The sequence below is a fragment of the Eleutherodactylus coqui genome, chromosome 13, assembly GCF_035609145.1.
Source record: "Eleutherodactylus coqui strain aEleCoq1 chromosome 13, aEleCoq1.hap1, whole genome shotgun sequence".
NCBI classification, from domain to species: Eukaryota; Metazoa; Chordata; class Amphibia; order Anura; family Eleutherodactylidae; genus Eleutherodactylus; species Eleutherodactylus coqui.
In genome coordinates, this window is record NC_089849.1 from 24,388,926 (window position 1) to 24,407,609 (window position 18,684).

General features: G+C 48.2%; 1 protein-coding gene across 1 annotated transcript in view; it reads left to right on the forward strand.

The window, feature by feature from the left end:
• The window catches only part of RNF113A (ring finger protein 113A), a 40,052-nt gene that overhangs the window by 16,757 nt on the left and 4,611 nt on the right, over window positions 1-18,684 (forward strand). Inside the window, exons 2-8 of the mRNA XM_066586962.1 lie at window positions 8,274-8,522; window positions 10,873-10,955; window positions 11,686-11,790; window positions 14,704-14,811; window positions 15,218-15,327; window positions 17,149-17,255; window positions 17,771-17,860. Of these exons, the coding sequence (XP_066443059.1) occupies window positions 8,408-8,522; window positions 10,873-10,955; window positions 11,686-11,790; window positions 14,704-14,811; window positions 15,218-15,327; window positions 17,149-17,255; window positions 17,771-17,860 (718 nt within the window). The 5' untranslated portion in view covers window positions 8,274-8,407. The remainder of the gene's footprint in view (window positions 1-8,273; window positions 8,523-10,872; window positions 10,956-11,685; window positions 11,791-14,703; window positions 14,812-15,217; window positions 15,328-17,148; window positions 17,256-17,770; window positions 17,861-18,684) is intronic.

The following is an 18,684-nucleotide window of genomic DNA, read 5'->3' on the forward strand; positions in this document are numbered from 1 at the left end:
TACAGCGGCAACACGTCGAGGCATACTTTCCACAAGTTCTGTCAGTCTGGGCAGGAATAGCTTGTCAGAGGGATGAGCTGTGATCTCGGCTATTATAACTGTGCAACGGGAGTTGTGTGATCATGATCAGCAAGGCCGAATGCGCACAGCAGGTCCAGATTCCGACAGCGAAATTCGGCCCTGATCGCAGCTGGTGACCCCGCCTACCTGCTTTCTTTCTTTTTCTGTATTGCGGAAGGTTTGGCCGTTGCACCGTCGCACATGCGCAGAACAGAATTTCCCGCGCCATCACTAGGCTGTGGGTCGGACGGCTTCCATTGACTTCAATGGAAGCCGTCCATATGGAGCCTGCACAGGAATGGCGCGTGCTGTGATTTTTCATCCGTGAGCGGAAACCGCAATTGGTTTCCGCTTGTGTGCGAAGAATCATTTTTTCATAGCATGCTATGGGTGGTATTTGCGGCGGAATCTGGAGGCGGACGCCCGTTTCAGGTTTCCACAATGCAAATCTGCCCGAGTGCAGACGGCCTAAGGGCCCTTTTACACGGGCAGATAAATCGTTTAGATTCCGCAATCCAGAGAGAATCTGAATGATTGTCATTCAGTGTAAACGCATGACCGACAATTCGTTTGCTTAGCGCTTGTTGTCCAGTTTATGCATGCATGACAGCCAGTTTACTGGGAATGGAGGCGGACAGGATGGAATGATCCCCGCCGCTCCGCCTCCATTCACTGAGCGACGATTATTCCGGTGTACAAGCAGAACGACGATCATCGCTGTTATGACCTGTTGGGCCGTATCTGTGATAAGGGTGCCTGTATCCCCTATGAGCAGTTCCACTGGTGGGACACAGCTAAACCCCCTCCCCACTGAAAAACCACCCCATGTGAACACACCCTGAAGAAGGTGCCATGCGGAATGCAATCTGTGGGGAAACACTACAATTCCCAGCAGATCCTGAAGGTCTGAAGGTGTTAGGGCATGCTGGGAGCTATAGTTCCCCAAGGCAGAGAAAGAGATGACAGGAGTTTAAAAAACGCTGCGCAAAGCTGCAGGCGGCAGCATGAAGGTAGCTGGGGGCCCATCCGTACCTTAGGGCCCCACAGGGGGATTCACTACTCATCTGTGGCTCCTCCTTCACTTACATCCGCATGTACCAGTTACATCACCCCCTCTCGCTGCTCAACATCCCCCGTCCTGCAGGCCTCTGTGCCGTTTGTGTTCTGCCATTGCAATCTATAGAGCAAATGTACAGAACAGACGCACGGATCCGTCTATAGATGAATAGAGGGCTGCCTGCTCTATGTACAGAAGGGCCAGCAAATGCTTTGGTTTCCATGGAGATCAAATAGATGCTCCCATTATTCAGAGACAGTTACCATGGAGACCAAGGGTGGCGCTTCCTAGACAGGTATACGGGCGAGGAAGGAAACTGGTTGAAGGTGAAAAGGAAATCAGGGTAGAAGGTGCATGGCGGTGAGGCAAGAAATGCGTTAGGGCAGACATCATACAGCTGCGTCGGACTACAAGCCCCAGCAAATCATGTATATGATGTGGAGTATAGGTGCACAGAATATATATACTTTGTAAAAAAAAAAAAAAAAAGACAAAAAAAAAAAAATAACAATCGCACCCCTAGAAGACGTTGTCTCTTCTGTTGGGACCAGTTGATGTGTGAGGGCACACAAGGTGACCGAGCTCAGGACGCCCCCTGCAAACCACCAGTAGAGAGGAGTGTCTGACCAGACTGTTAGGAGGTGTTGAGACCAGTGGGTGTGTGAGGGCACACAGGGTGACCGGGCTCAGGACGCCCCCTACAGACCACCAGTACAGAGGAGCATATGACCAGACTGTTAGGGGGTGTTGGGACCAGTGGATGGGGGTCACACAAGGTGACTGAGCTCAGGATGCCCCCTGCAAACCACCAGTAGAGAGGAGCGTCTGATCAGACTGTTAGGGGGTGTTGGGACCAGTGGATGTGTGAGGGCACACAAGGTGACCGGGCTCAGGACGCCCCCTACAGACCACCAGTAGAGAGGAGCGTCTGACCAGACTGTTAGGAGGTGTTGGGACCAATGGATGTGTGAGGGTACACAGGGTGACTGGGCTCAGAATGCCCCCTACAGACCACCAGTAGAGAGGAGCGTCTCACCAGACTGTTAGGAGGTGTTGGAACCTGTGGATGTGTGAGGACACACAAGGTGACCGGGCTCAGGACGCCCCCTGCAGACCACCAGTAGAAAGGAGCATCTGACCAGAGTGTTAGGAGGTGTTGGGACCAATGGATGTGTGAGGGCACACAAGGTGACCGGGCTTAGGACCCCCTACAGACTACCAGCAGAAAGGAGCGCCTGACCAGACTGTTAGAGGGTGTTGTGACCAGTGGATGTGTGAGGACACACAAGGTGACCGGGCTCAGGACCCCTCGACAGACCACCAGTAAGGAGAAGAGTCTGACCAGACTGTTAGGAGGTGTTGGGACCAATGGATGTGTGAGGGCACACAAGGTGACCGGGCTTAGGATCCCCTACAGACCACCAGTAGAGAGGAGCGTTTGAACAGACTGTTAGGGGTTTGTAACCAGTGGATGTGTGAGAGCACACAAGGTGACCGGGCTCAGGACCCCCTACAGACCACCAGTAGAGAGGAGTGTCTGACCAGACTGTTAGGAGGTGTTGGAACCTGTGGATGTGTGAGGGCACACAAGGTGACCGGGCTCAGGGCGCGCCCTACAGACCACCAGTACAGAGGAGCATCTGACCAGACTGTTAGGGGTTGTTGGGACCAGTGGATGTGTGAGGACACACAAGGTGACCAGGCTCAGGACCCCTCGACAGACCACCAGTAGAAAGGAGCATCTGACCAGAGTGTTAGGAGGTGTTGGGACCAATGGATGTGTGAGGGCACACAAGGTGACCGGGCTTAGGACCCCCTACAGACTACCAGCAGAAAGGAGTGCCTGACCAGACTGTTAGGAGGTGTTGGGACCAGTGGATGCGTGAGGGCACACAAGGTGACCGGGCTCAGGACGCCCCCTACAGACCACCAGTACAGAGGAGCATATGACCAGACTGTTAGGGGTTGTTGGGACCAGTGGATGTGTGAGGACACACAAGGTGACTGGGCTCAGGACCCCTCGACAGACCACCAGTAAGGAGAAGAGTCTGACCAGACTGTTAGGAGGTGTTGGGACCAGTGGATGCGTGAGGGCACACAAGATGACCCGGCTCAGGACGCACCCTACAAACCACCAGTAGAGAGGAGAGTCTGATCGGCCAACAAGCACCAGCAGCTCCAACTGTTTTGCTATTCGCCATCAAGAGACAGGGGGTGCCATAGTTACACCCCTGTGTCTATCAGAACCTTTTCCGGGTTGTAGGACATTTGGTCTCATGGTGCCCATTAGATGTACGGCCTTTGACCCCCATCGTCGCCTCTGTGTGCAACGATGTTGTGAATAGTCAAAACTGGACGTTACGGAGTGGAACTGGGTTGTCTTTAGCGACTAATCCGGGTTTAGTTTGTCTGCCGATGATGGCCATATTCGCATCTGGTGATCTCGGGGCGTGCGCCTCAATCCTGTCTTGGTGTGGGGCGGCTCACTGCCCCCTGCTGGTGTGATGGTCTGGGGGGGGCCATCGCACACGACAGTTGGTCACCCCTAGTAGTGGTACGAAAGACAATGACAGCTCAGCAATATGTTCGGGACATCTTGCAGCTACGTGTGTTCCTCTCATGGCGACTTCCAAGAAGCTTCAAGCAAAATAATGCTCGGCCGCACACAGAAGGGGGTCACAGGTATGTACCCCACAACAGGGTATTAGAGCCTCCATCTCCGTATCACATCTTGTATCCAAGCTAGAGACGGTACAACAGGGTACTAGAGCCTCCATGCCCGCCCGTATAACATCTGATATCCAAGCTAGAGGTGGTATAACGGGGTACTAGAGCCTCCATGCCCGCCCGTACAACACCTTGTATCCAAGCTAGAGGCGGTACAACTGGGTACTAGAGCCTGCATGGCCGCTAGTATCATTTCCTGTATCCAAGCTAGAGGCGGTACAACAGGGTACTAGAGCCTGCATGGGCGTCCGTATCACTTCCTGTATCCAAGCTAGAGGCGGTACAACAGGGTACTAGAGCCTGCATGGGCGTCCGTTTCACTTCCTGTATCCAAGCTAGAGGCGGTACAACAGGGTACTAGAGCCAGCATGGCCGCCCATATCACACAGAGAACGTTTCATCCCTCCGACAACTTCTAGGGGAGGGACTGGTTTTGACAATGAATGTATTACGCTTGGGATTTAGATTTAGCCAGTGCTTGTGGGGGCACTTCCACTGTAACCCCCAGTAGAGGATCCTCATGCCCGCTGTAATATCTACCAGCCCTTCCTCCTCTGCCCTCCTGTTCTTCACTTCTGCTTTCCACTGCCCTGTATAAGACACACGTGGACATTGTGTGAGCATGGAAACTTTTTTTTAGAAAAGGGGAACTATTGAAAGAGATAGAACCTTCTGAGAGATGAAAGATAATATGATGGGCGTTTTCAACCTGAAGGTTTACAAAAATTAGGTTAACCCCTTAGTGACCAAGCATGTTTGCACCTAATGACCAGGCCAAATTTTGGAAATCTGGCATGTGTCACTTTTAGGGCTCACACCCACTGGCCTTTTTATTACTTGTGCTGCGAGAGCGAGAGAAAACACTCGCCTCGCAGCGCAAGAAAAACGCTGCAATGTCGCCAGTGTTCTTAATGGGGCCAGCGGCAGCAGTGCTAGCCCCATTGAAAACATGTAGTATATCGCGGACTTCTGCCACAGCTGTGGCAGGAGTATCCTTCATCCCCGAGATTTTGTGGTTTTGTGGCAACCCCCGCAGAATGATTTTCGGGGAAGGGCTTGAAATATAAGCTAGCTTGTTAAAAGAAACGAAAAAAAACTTTGCTCACCTGTCCGCCACTCAGACGTGTCCTCTGGCTGGCTCCCCTGCACTGCTGTCCAGCACTTTCAGCAGGCGGGGATTTAAAAATCCCTGCCTCCTGAAAGGGCTGTGCTGATTGGCTGAGCGTTCAGCCAATTACAGGTAGCGCTTAGCTATTCATCCCTGCCTCCGGAAAGGGCTGTGCTGATTGACTAAGCGCTCAGCCAATTACAGTCAATGAATCAATGAATAGCTAAGCGCTGCCTGTAACTGGCTGAGCACTCAGCCAATCAGCACAGCCCTTTCAGGAGGCATGGATTTTTAAATCCCCGCCTGCTGAAAGTGCTGGATAGCAGTGCAGGGGAGCCAGCCAGAGGACGCATCTGAGCGGCGGAGAGGTGAGTAAAGATTTTTTTTGTTTTTTTAACAAGCTAGGGATGATTTTCAGGGAAGGGCTTGAAATATAAGCCCTTAATAAAAATCATGCTGCGGGGGTTGCCACAAAAGCACTGCTTTCAATGGGGCCAGCAGCAGCGCCGATCCCATTGAAAGCAATGAGATAGCATCCGGGACGTCTGCCACAGCTGTCACAGTACATGGTGCACAGTCAATGGCACCATGTCACCGCTGCATCGTGCACAGTACATGGCACCATGTCACCGCTGCATCGTGCACAGTACATGGCACCATGTCACCGCTGCATCGTGCACAGTACATGGCACCATGTCACCGCTGCATCGTGCACAGTACATGGCACCATGTCACCGCTGCATCGTGCACAGTACATGGCACCATGTCACCGCTGCATCGTGCACAGTACATGGCACCATTTCACCGCTGCATCGTGCACAGTACATGGCACCATGTCACCACTGCATCGTGCACAGTACATGGCACCATGTCACCGCTGCATCGTGCACATTACATGGCACCATGTCACCACTGCATCGTGCACAGTACATGGCACCATGTTACCGCGGCTGCGTACAGCACATTCTTAGCAAATGGATTCAAGGGGTTTTCTGAAGTGGAAAAAAAATTCTGTAGGCAAGGTATAACTGAAAAATAATCCATACTCCCCGCTTATATGAATTTCCAATTCAGAGCAGGAACTCCTGTCCTAGAAGAAGCGGTCACACGCCATTGTACATGGCGGCTCAGGCAATCACAGGCTGCAGTGGTGATACTGGCATGAATCTCAACTCACTGCTGAAGCCTGCAGTTGACTGAGCAGTGATGTGCACAATAAATGGCACGTGACCACTGCAGCTTTTCGGGGATTTGAGCGACGGAGACTGGGGGGCTTCTGCGCTGGACCAGGGGCTACATAAAAAAAATAAATAAATAAAAAATATTGATACTTGCGTTTTACTTTTTTTTCGGGTATTCCAAGCCAATAGAATTTTTTTCTTCACATGTATGGAGTGTGGTCCTGGGCTTCACACGCCATTCTAAACGTAGGTGTCGGTTTAAAGCTCCTGTAATCTAGCAGGAATAGCTCAAGTGTCCAACTCTCAAGAATAGCAGTGGACCTCAAGGACGCGACTCCTTTTAGACAGCGTCGTTGGGTTCACCCCATCCCCCAAGTCTTGGGTTTCCATTTTCCCGCAGGAACATGAAAACCTGCAAGAAAAAAATTGTCTCCAATATGTGAAACGGAGACCACTTTTGTCTCCGTTTCACAAAGCTTTTATCCCTGCCGGTCTTTTTAGACTGTGTCCACATCTGCGTTCGGAGGTTCTTATGTGTGCGACACGCGGTGGAGTCAACGAGAGTACACAGATTTTCATCGATCCGTTCATATTAGCGTGTAGATACACACGCAAAAAAGATTGCAGCGTGTTCTATTTCACTGTGTATCATGCACCCTATACTTCTGTATGGGTACCGTATGCAACGCAGTCCATACGCTATCAGAGCGCGAAAAAAAAAAAAAATGATGACAACCCCACCCCCCACCCCCCAAAAAAAACACACTGCGCATGGCAGTGTGCGTGAAATACATGGTCATGCGCAATAGACTCACTGCCATACACAACGGTAGCCGGCTCTCTACCGGCTCATGAGCCCTTACACACACAGCGGTCGTGTGAATGAGCCCTTAATGCCAGCAGCAACTGAATGTCGAATCATAATTCATTCACTGTTCAATTTCTACAGCCATTAAAATCAAATGGCGATCGGCCCGTATAAGCAGGCCGCGCACATCTATGACCGACGGCCTGTCTACTCTGAATGGAGGCCGTCTGACGGCGCAATCACCGACCCGCTACACCTCCATTCACTGAGCGATTATCACCGAGACGACTGTTGGGTCCTGAAGCGCCTGACTGTCATTTCACGTAAAAGGACCCTAGCGCTATATTCACACCTGCGTTTGAGGCTTACGTTTCCCTGCTCCGTTCAGGGAATAAGATAGGGGAGCCCCTCGGCCGAACGGCGCCGAAAGGACCACATAGACTATAATGGAGTCCATTCGGTTTCTATCCTGAAACCTAACAGATGTCATTCTAGTCGATGGACGCCGTTCGTTTTGGTCATAAAACGGATCCATTCAGTCAAGAGATTCCGAATTTCCGGCTCCCAGAACAAAGCAAAAAAACAGAATCCCAAAACGCGACAGTGAACGTCGCCATCGCCAGATAGAAAAGAGTCGCGGAACTGAGAAAACGAAAGACGAAAATCTGGGACGCCGTGTGAAACTAGCCAAAAACAGAAGCGCTTTGTAACCACCTCGGTCTGCGCTTTTAGGACGCTTTCACACGCCTGAGAAAATCATGCGAGATTTGCGCGTGGCGAGATACGTGAATATGTCATACACACGAGTGGGTTTTTTTCCCTTCATCGCGGTGCAGTAAGAAAAATGGGCCATGTTCTATCTTTGGGCGTTTCCTTGGCATCACCCATTTTCAATGGAGCCGCTGCATGGCGTGCGCGGTGAACGCAAATGTGATGCAAGGTTTTCCATGGTTTTCAATGGGAAACACTTGCCGATCCTCCAACATGGATCGCTACTTACCGGACATGAAACGCCTCGCATCCGTGGGGAAATCACACGTTCCCGGGCCAAGTTTCACAGCCCGATATCGCACTCACCTGTTTGAAATTAGCTGTATAACATAAGTGTCACTTAGTAAGCGCTTAGTCGTGAAAAAGATGGTTTGCCCTTTTAAGGTCGAAACAGTATTTAAGGGGTTAACAAAAATAACAATATCTATAAAATAAGGGGAAAAAATATCTACTTGGGGAATGCTATTTACACACAGTGCCTTCCCCCTCAGTCCTTACATACACCAGTACATATGTCCTCTATAGGACTCACCTGTGCTCCTCCATGCTTGCTTCTTTCAGGCTGCTGTAATACCACTAAGCGCCTACAGGTGTCGACATTCTACCTCCACCCTCCTCTGAGGACGCTCTGCACCGCGACTCTATGCCCCGGCGACGTCACTGCAGCCTTGTTGCTGGCGGCCGCTGCCCCTGTGATGTCCGAGCCCAGCCCCGCAGAGACGGAGGCCTCCAGCGCCCCGGTGTGCAGCTTCATATTTAAGAAAACCACCAGAAAGTTCGCCGGACGAAAGCGGAGAGACGAGGACCGGGGTGAGGGTGAAAGGCCGGAGGCCTGCGCAAGGCATTGTGGGAGCTCGGTTTAAAGTGACCTGTAATGATAGTCTTCGATGATGTTGGTTGCCCCTAGCAACCCATGGGTGGCTGTCAGCCAGCTTTTCTGCAATTAAGCTTCATCTTCCGCATTGCTGCACAGACTTCACAGAGCTGGGGGATTTGCTACAGTTGTATTCTTCACCAGTACTGCAGATCTCTTTCCCTTTTGCTACAATGTATCAGTCTTGGGATCGAGTCGATTAGGGCTTCATTCACACGGCGGAATCCAATGCAGAAATGCGCACTTGACTTTCTGCTCTGCATTTGGTACTAAATGGCGCCTGCAGATACTGAGGATGCATCAAGACACGCAAATCCCCTCCCCTCCCCGCGATGCAGATTTCAAATCCAATGACACGGATTTCAGCGCAAATAATGAGACGCACAAAACACACAGATTTTGGTGCTGCGTCTGCGCTATCATTTCGCAAGTGAAGGAGACTTAAGACCGTTTTCTAACGCAAGATTCGTGCGTTGTGAGACACACAAATCTTGCACGAATATGAACCCCATGAGCATCACCTATGGGGCCAGCGGCAACATCGCACCACATGGTCGCTGAAGGGGCAGGGCCTCCTGTGGCCCGATACAAATTGGCGTAACAGTGCAAACCTACCTCAGCTCATAGCTGGAGGTCGGACAGCCAACCTTGTCCGAAATTTATTAAGAGGTCTGCGCCTCTGAATACATTTGGCACTTCTTACTCCAGCGCACTTTAGATTAAGGTCGGCGTATGAAACGCTATTCTTAAATGGCTATTCCCAAAATTGGCTTTCATCACCTACCCGGATTAGGGGGGGGGGGGGTCTTAAAGGGATCTTGTCATTAGAAAATAAAAATCAATCCTTGCCTATTCCTCCCAGGCAGTCTACTTGCTGCATCTTCTCCTCGCTGATCATCTTCTGTCGCCCGAGTCACCTCCTCTCCTCTTCTTATTATGATGCGTCCATTCTCTGCATTCTTCTTCCAGCAGGTCAGTGTAGGTTATGTCACTAGTGACGTAACGTTCAGAGCCTAGGAAGGAATGCCAATCTATTTCTGAGACTGCGCATGTGCTGTCTCGCCGCAAGAGTCTATATACTATTGCAGAGAGAGAGAGTGCGCAGTCTCGGCAATAGCTCAGCACTCCCTGCTAAGCAGGGAATGCTATGTCACTAGTTACAGGGTACCCTGACCTGCAGGAAGGAGAATGCCGCCAATGTACGCTTCGTCACCGGAAGAAAAGGATCCAGCTGGCTGGAGGTGATGTGACTCGTAGGCCTGCAGGAGGCAGGAGAAGATCGGTGGGGAGGAGAAGATGCGGTAAGAAGACTGACGGGAGGAATAGGTAAGTATTGAATTTTTTTTTCTAATGACAGAACCCCTTTAAGGCTGAGAACTCGCATCCCCCTCACCTCCTCACTGTGGGCTCACTGCACCCCCTGCAATAAGGAGGAGATTGGACAGAGGAATGGAGTGGCTGTCAAAAATGCGCAGTGCCGCTCCATTCACTTAAATGCAGCTGACAGGACTAGCTGAGTACAAGAGCTCTGCTGTCTCGGCACTCCCATTGAAGATGAATGGCGGCCCTGTTGACTCGATCTACGTTTTTTAGCACCCTCCCCTCTGTTTCTCCGGACGGGCTGTTAGTAGGTTTTGCTCCCAGAATTATCAGTATTCCCTGGATCAAGAGTAGCCGCTCCAGTCCAGAAAGTTGCTGCATGGTCACATGACGCTCATCATTTATGTTACTGCTCCGCCAACCACTGGCCTCATAGGTAATGTCTGCATGAATGGCATGTGACTACTGTGGCTAGTGATTGGGTGAAGCGGTCACGTGACCGATGAACAGCGTGGGATCACCGCAGCAGCTTCCCAGACTGGAGTGGCAGCGCTGGACCCTGGTGGGCCTCTAACCGGTGAATGTGGCTTAGTTTTTTATTTTATATCCTCAAGCACTTTTTGCTGGCTGACAGAAATACCCTTTAAGCTTAATTCACATACAAGCAGAACACACCTTTTAAAGGGTTTTCCAGGAAAATACTATTGATGGGAGCTGCACCTGCAGTTACAAGTATCGGCCACTACACAGGTCGGAGCTAACCGCTTTCACTTTGTAGCCCTGTGTCTAGTGGTGCTGACAACAGGAACCCAATCAGCTGATTGGCCAGGATCCTGAGCTGCAGACCCCCAGCTGATCAACTATTGATGACCTGGTATAGTATTTCCATGGAAAACCCCCTTTAAATGGTTTTACAGGTTGCATATATCTGTGCTGCATCTGACTATTTTACCATTGTCTCTGCAGACAGCAGTGAAGAACAAGATGAAGAGGAAGCGTCCGTGGTCAGAAGGAAGAAGCGAGAGAGGGTCAACCCCATGGTGCAGAAGGTAGTGAGACTTATTTGCCCTGGGGGTGAAGGTGGGGGCAGCGTGTAGCTAGCTTACCTCTGCTTGATGGTCTGAACTACAGTTTTACAACTGCTAGCTCCTGTTGTAGCTGCCTTTAGCCGTGCATTGTGGTCCTCATTTACATTAAAAGGGTATTCTGGAACTTCTACTATTGATGACCTATCCTGAGGAGGTCTGCCACTCCGTATCTCCATTGATCAGTTGATCCTGCGGCCCACTGTCAGTGTAGCAGGGCTGGATGTCCACATCGGTGGGGTGGGGTGGGGTGAGGTGAAAGTGTAATAGATGTCTTCACACCCAATGATTTAAAGCCATCTATTACACTTCCATCCCTGACTACTGATGACCACGTCTGGCCTGCCGCACTGATCCACAGGGGTCTCTAGAGATAGTCTCGGAATACCCCTTTAATATGCACAGATATTGCCTCTGTTCAAGCCAGTTAGGATCAATGTGGATATTTATATGGATGGTGAAATTGATCTACCGAGTTTTCCTTTGACAAGGCCGGGACAGGAAGTGTTGTCATAAGGCTCCAGTAGTAGTGCAACTGCAGATCTGCCATGTCAAGAAAACTCATTGTAGCCATGAGCTATTAAAATACTAATATTGACTCTGGCTCCTGGGCTTCATCACCTGCGCCTACCACTATGGGCATCATGAGTTGTGTGTCTGGTTCTGCAGCGCTCATGTCTTTTCCTCTTTCCAGACAAAGCAAAGAGTGAAGGAAGCGGATTACAAAGCGAGCAGCAGCGAGGAGGAGGAGAAGCCGTCCAGCTCCGTAAATGTGACCTACAAATCTACACGGTCAGCGGTGAGATGATCCTCCTATCAGTCCATTCTGCCCTTGTATCTCGCCCTTCCTTCCCTCACCTGGCTAGTAACACTTACTTTCATCATATACCTTTAGAGGGGTCCGAGTTCTGCTTATTGGGTTCAGAGCTCCAGATCCCCTGCATAGACATAGAGTGAAATGATAAAATCCTAGCTGCGTTCAGTCACCACTAGGGGGAGCATAGCAGCTTTACTGCAGCTGGATTTATTATTGGACTGTATAGATCCATATGTAGTGAGCTCCCTCTTGTGGTGATTGCTGGAAGCTTACATTTTATCATTTAACCACTTAAGGGCACTGTTTTTTTTCCCCTGCTTTCAAAAAATTATAACTTCTTTTTTTTTTTTCAACATGGCCATCTGAGGATTTGTGGTTTGTGGAACAAGTGGCTTTTTTCAATGGTAGAAGATAATGTAGTGAAAAACTTTAAGGCTGGGTTCACACAGGGCGGATTTGCTGTGGAATTTCGCTGAGGCAAATCCGTCTGCGGCCGCTAATCCTGGGTTTCGCCAGCCGTGTGGATGAGATTTTTGACAAAAATCTCGTCCACACGAGGCGGCCAATCCATCGCGGAAAAGCCGAGCAGATGTGGTTTTGCGGCGCTGATTCAGAAGATGCAGTATGTAATTTTTTTTCCACTGCTGCGGCTTCACTCCTCTCTATGGGGAGAGAAAGCTGCAGCGGAATGCCGGTGGCTGAACCGCTCCAAAACCCGCAGTGAAATGCCGCGGATTTTGAAGCAGCGCTTTTCCACCGGAATTCTCGCGGGTTTTCGGTGCGGCCAAACCGCGGGAATTCCGCTGGAAATCCGCCCCATGTGAACGTAGCCTAAACATTCCTAAGTGGGATGAAATGGGGGGATGGGACCTCAATTTTGCCATTTTGAGTGGAAGGCTTCTTTTTGAAGTGTACACTGTGCAGCTTTATTCTGTGGTCAGTATGATTATGGCAATGCCAAATATATATAGTTTTTCTTCTACTTTTGACAAATGTAATTATGAAAAAAATGTTTTCTGTTTCAATCTTTGAAACCCAATAACTTTTTTTTTTTTTTTTATCTTTCCGTTGATGGGGATGTGCGGAGGGTCTTTTATTTATTTATTTATTTATTTATTTATTTATTTATTTTTGTGGGACAACCTTCGGTTTCTATTGACACCATTTTGGGGCGCATTTATGGAGCCGGCTTGGTTCCTGGGCCTGCTCCCTTCAAACCCTGTTGCCAGAGGGTATACATGTACGCTCTTTGGCGTGAAGGGGTTAAAGGAATTATCTGCCCTTCAAAAATTGATAACATACCCTCAGGATTGCTCTGGACACCCACTTATTAGCTGATTGAAGGGTCCACAGCCCCCATGTGAGCACAATCCTGTCAGTGCGCAGCATGCCGTATTATTTATAGTAGCTGTCCAAAGTACTACAGGCTGGTCCCATTCACTTTAACCCCTTAAGGACCAGACACTTTTTAGGGATTTTAGCCATGTGGTAGTTTTATGGCCCTATTTGCTTTCCCTTTAGCTACCAAAATTATTTTTTCAGTTTTTGGTGTTTTTTTTCCGTGGCCTTTAGGGCTATTTTTTTATATCTTTTTCACTGACTTTTTTTTATTGGGGGGTAAAAAGCGTAAAAAATTTTTTTGTTAACAATTTTTTTCCTATTTTTAAATTAGTATATTTATGCTAAAATAAAGTAAGGGAACGGGTCCCTCATTTTGATATATAACATGTATGGTTTTGGATTACAGGGCGCTTATAGTGACGGTTTTGGTTGACGATGGATTTGGGTTATTTTTTTTTCTTATGTACCTATTTTATTCTGCAATTTTTTTTTTTTACTTAGTAAAAAGAGTAATTACATACATATGTCCCCCATGACCTCATATAAGACCTCTGGGGGACATTCTCGTGTGTGTGTGTGTGTGTGTGTGTGTGTGTGTGTGTGTGTGTGTGTGTGTGTGTGTGTAATATATTTTATATATTTATATTATTTTTTTATTTTTTTTTACACTTTTCCACTGTAGTTGGGGCATCCATAGGAGCCTCGGTTACAGGAAAAACATCCCCCTGTAGTGACATTAGTCACTGGCAGAGCTGATCAGGATCACATGACTCCTGGGCTCTCGTAGTGGAAAAAACACTTTTGCTTTAGTACATATCACTCATTGAACACTTTTGTACTAAAGAAAGGAGGAGGCAGAAAGGGTTAAAACCCACTTCTCCCTCCTCCTCCGGGTTATCAGCTGTGAATAACAGCTGACAACCCATCCTGCTTCTGATTGATTGCAGAACCAGGAGTCTTTAATCCCTGCCGTAATTTTACATAGGGCTGGGCTTTAAGTCCGGGACCAAGCGCTGTAAATTTACAGTGCCTGGTCCTTAATGAGTTAATTGTATGAATGTGTAAAGGAGTTTAAGGCCCATTTACATTGGAAAAGTGTCGTGCAAACGTTGCCCGACACTCATCCCTGTATCCCCGTGCTCCTAGCACTACTGGCTCGCACACAGAGCGGCCACCAGGGGGGCGGGGCAGTGCAGGAGATTTCGCTCCCCCCGCCCCTCTCCATTCACATAACACAGGCACCGTTCGCTATAGAACAGCGGCTGTTGAAACTGCACTATGAGCGATGATCGTCATCGCTCATCTTTTGGGCTGCCCCGCCCCCCTGCTGGCCACTCAGGGTGCAAGCCAGCTGTGCTAGCTCCCGTGCAGGAGCGCGGGGATACAGGGACAAGCATCGTTTGCCCGACACTCGTCCAATGTAAATGGGCCTTTATTCTCTGCAATAATGTAGCACTTTGGCTCACTTCCTTTGTAGTCTTATATCTGATGTTACTAATTAGTGTTTAGCATAGTACCTTCATTGAACCTTTTTTTCCTGTGTGGCTTTTCCAGAAACCTGTAGGTCCAGATGACATGGGAGCAACGGCCACCTATGAGATGGACACCGAGAAAGACAAGGATGCACAGGCCATATTTGAAAGGAGCCAGAAAATACAGGATGTAAGTAGAAGCGGAAAATGGCCCAGGCTAGGTAAGAGATGTTGCCTATGCTTTATCAGCTGCAGTGGAACTACAGATCTCAGCATGACTGGACAGTGGTGATCTTGGGTCTTCACAATCAGGTCATGCAGAAACTTGTAGTCCATCGCAATAGGAGGACACCTGCGTGGACAAGGCTGTCCCAATAAATGAATATGTATCTGTCTACTGATGTCCGTGTTCAGCACTTAGTTTTCGGATGAAGTTATGAGTGGGGATATGACTCTTATGAGAACAGCTCATCTAATCCAGACATTAGGGAGCTGAATAATGGAGGAGCTGTCATCATTGATGAAGTACACAGGGAGTGAACACCAGATACAATATCACTACATCCATCATTTATTGATTTCTTTTCTCCCTTAAGGAAATAAAGGGGAAGGAAGATGATAAGATCTATCGCGGGATGCACAATTACCAGAAATTCATCAAACCTAAAGACACCTCCTTAGGGAATGCTTCTTCCGGCATGGTCAGGTACTGGCGCTCAGCATTTTTCAGCCCGTTATCCTCCCACCAAACCATAGGTGTAAAGCAGTGATTCCCAAACTCAAATCCTCAGGACCCCCCAACAGGTCATGATTATAGGATATCCTATATGTGGCAATCATTACATCACCTGTGCAGTATACTATGGAAATCCTGAAAAGCTGACCTGTTAGGAAATTGTGAGGACTAAAGTATGGGAAACGCTAGTCTAAAGTATAGGGGAAAGTTTTAATTGTGCTCAATATTAAAGGCGTTGTCCAGCTGTAAACAATCGATGACCTATCCTGAGGATAGGCCATCAATAGTGGATTGGCAGGGGTTCACTGCCCAGAACCCCCACTTATCAGCTGGGCCAGTGTTCTTGTGCACTGTGCTAATTTCTGCAGGAAGCAGACAGCTCCATTCCTACTCTAGTGGTCTGATTTGGTATTACAGGCAGAGTTCCCTTTCCCTTCAATGCCTGCAATACCAAGCTGGGCCACTGCTGTGAGAACAGAGCTCTCTGCTTTCCGCAGAAATCTGCTGTGTGTACAAGCACAGCGATCAACTAAAAAGTATAGCAGGAATTTTGGGCAGTGAACCCCTGCCAATCTGCTATTGATGGCTTATCCTGAAGATAGACCAAAAAGCTTTTAAAGCTAGACAACCCCCTTAAAAACCCCTGTACAGACATCTTGGGAAGTGCAATGCTGTCAGAGATCAAAAACCTAGTTATTAAAGGGAACTGTCAGCATTTTTATGCCCTGTAAGCTACTGTAACTGCACTATATGTATTAGAGAGATCATTCTACACAATCCCTGTGGGCCACCAATAGTACAGTTTACCCCACTTGAGTCTTGAACAGCGAGGTATCCTGTGATCTTGGGTTTAATGCTTCCCAACTTCCTTGAATAATGTGTGTGACGACGTGGGCTATAATACCAGCGAACTGCAGTAGGAGTAGCCCGGTCTGTACATCAGCTCCCCATATTGCTGTAGTGAGATCTGAACTTCCGCATCCGCAAAAAAGACGTGAAGCTGATGCACAGACCAGGCTAGTCCCACTGCAGATGTGCCAGGATTCCAGCTTACAAAATTGGCACACCAACCAAAAAGATGTTTGGTGGGTTTAGACTCAAGATCACAGGGCACTTCGCAGTTCAAGATGCACCCAGCGGAAATGCTTCCGTTTTCGCATGGCCATAACAAGGGCACGTGACTTGTGGCAAGAGAGGTTTAAAACCTTTTTTTCCTGTGGTTTGTACAGAAATATCTCTCCAGTTCCTGTATTGTGTGTACAGCAGATTAGGGGGCATGAAGCTGCTAGCAGGTCCCCTTTTAAGGGGGTCCCCAACATGAGCATTTATCGCTTATCCACAGATAAGTATTAGATTGTGACGTCTGACTGCTAGAGAGTTGTATGGAGCAATAGCCAAAGAAAGCACGCAGTCCGCTCTGTATAGGTCTATAGGACATAATGGAAACAGTCGAGGAAGCATGCTCACTGTTTTTATATCTCCCATAGACACCTATGGTGTGGCAACATGTATGTCTGGTTACAGATCCATACAACTCCTTCTCAGTGTATCGGCGGGGGTCCCAGCAATCCGACTCCCAACAAAATAAGATTACTTAACTATTCTGCATGTAAACCATTAATGCCTAATACAGGATGATGAACTGTAGTTTAGAATGTAATCAGCACTTGTACCCTGCACAGTAATAACAGTGGGAGTATGATGTCACCACCCTAGCTGTGTGCATGCTGCTGCTCCACCGTGTCTACCTAGGGCTGTTGATCAATTCCACAAATTATATTTTTGACACAGGAAAGGTCCGATCAGGGCCCCCGAACATCTCAGGGCCACAGTGCGATGGGACTACCAACCAGATATTTGCAAAGATTACAAGGAAACTGGATTTTGTGGCTTTGGAGGTGAGTGCCAGCCGCTGCTCTACCCAACTGCTGTGCCTGATTCACACACTTATGTATTACTGCTTACTTGGCTGCATTAAGTGTAGATACAGAACAATCCCTTTAATCTGGATTTCAATCAATACAAAAAATCTGATGCTGTAATCTGGCAGAAAACTGACCAAGAAGAACCGATTAAGAGAATCCTCTGATTCAAAAATGAAATGAGATACTTTTCTCCTTCTAAAGGTTTTACTTTTTTATATTCTATGACTGTCCAATAATTCAGAATATTTTATTACTCGGCACCAGATGCTCATGTGTCAGATTACGGGAAGTGAAAGGTCGGGTGTCTGCACCTCTTTTACTTTATTTAGTATATATTTAACCATATAGCACCACCTAGAGGTCGGGTTGAGTAAGTACACTTCAGTAACATCACAGAGGGAGTTCTCTTCATTCATTACTCAGTCAGCCCTCATTTGTCTTATCAATCATTTTATGGTTTTTCTTGTTTTGTTTTCTTTTTATTTCAGACAGCTGTAAATTCCTTCACGACCGCTCTGACTACAAACATGGCTGGCAACTAGAGCGAGAGCTGGAGGAGGGACGTTACGGCGCCAATGGTATGTGGTGACGTTTTTTTACACCTTGTACAATAATACAGGCATGCTTTACATTTGTTTTTTTTTAGCATACTCGCCCTTTCCTATATTTTCCATTATTTAAAGAAATGGAGGAGGAGATGAATCGTCCCCCATAACAGTGTGGGGACCCTGAACGTATTTTGGATGCTGCCAAGCAGACAGTATGATTAGAAAGTTAACCATTTGGGACTCTGAAAGTAATAGAGTTGCAACAGGAAACCACTTTTCTCCCTTTAAAGGGGTTATATCATGATTATTGCCTATGCACAGGATAAGGATAACCTTTGCATTAGTGAGGGTCCGACTGCTGGGACCCCCGCATATTCTGAAGTGAATGCGGACCGCTACACCATAAGCAAAGATGATTGAGTGTCTGAACTCTGTCACCTTCAAGATAAATGGAGCAGCGGCTCATGTGGAGCAACAACAGCTGCCCTCACTTCTGGATGCACTGGAGCCCATTTTGGAGATTGCCGAGGCTCCCTGTGGTTGGACCCCCCCCCCCCCAATGTGAAAGTTATCCCCTGTTCTGTGGATAGGGGATAACTGTCAATCATGTTACCGCCCCTTGAACGGATCTTAGGCTAGTCTGTCTGTTTCGCTGTAAAGAGGACTATTCTATATTTTCTTGGCCATGTATGCAAGATAGATGTGTAAGCCAGTATTCCCTTAGCTATAAGCTTATGTTTTTATGGAGGAAGGGGAATAAGTGGCTGTCAGAAAACTTGAGCCTCTTCTAGTGGCGGTAAAATAAACCCGTCCATTCTCTCTCTCCCCACAGATGTCATTCATTTAGTTACGAT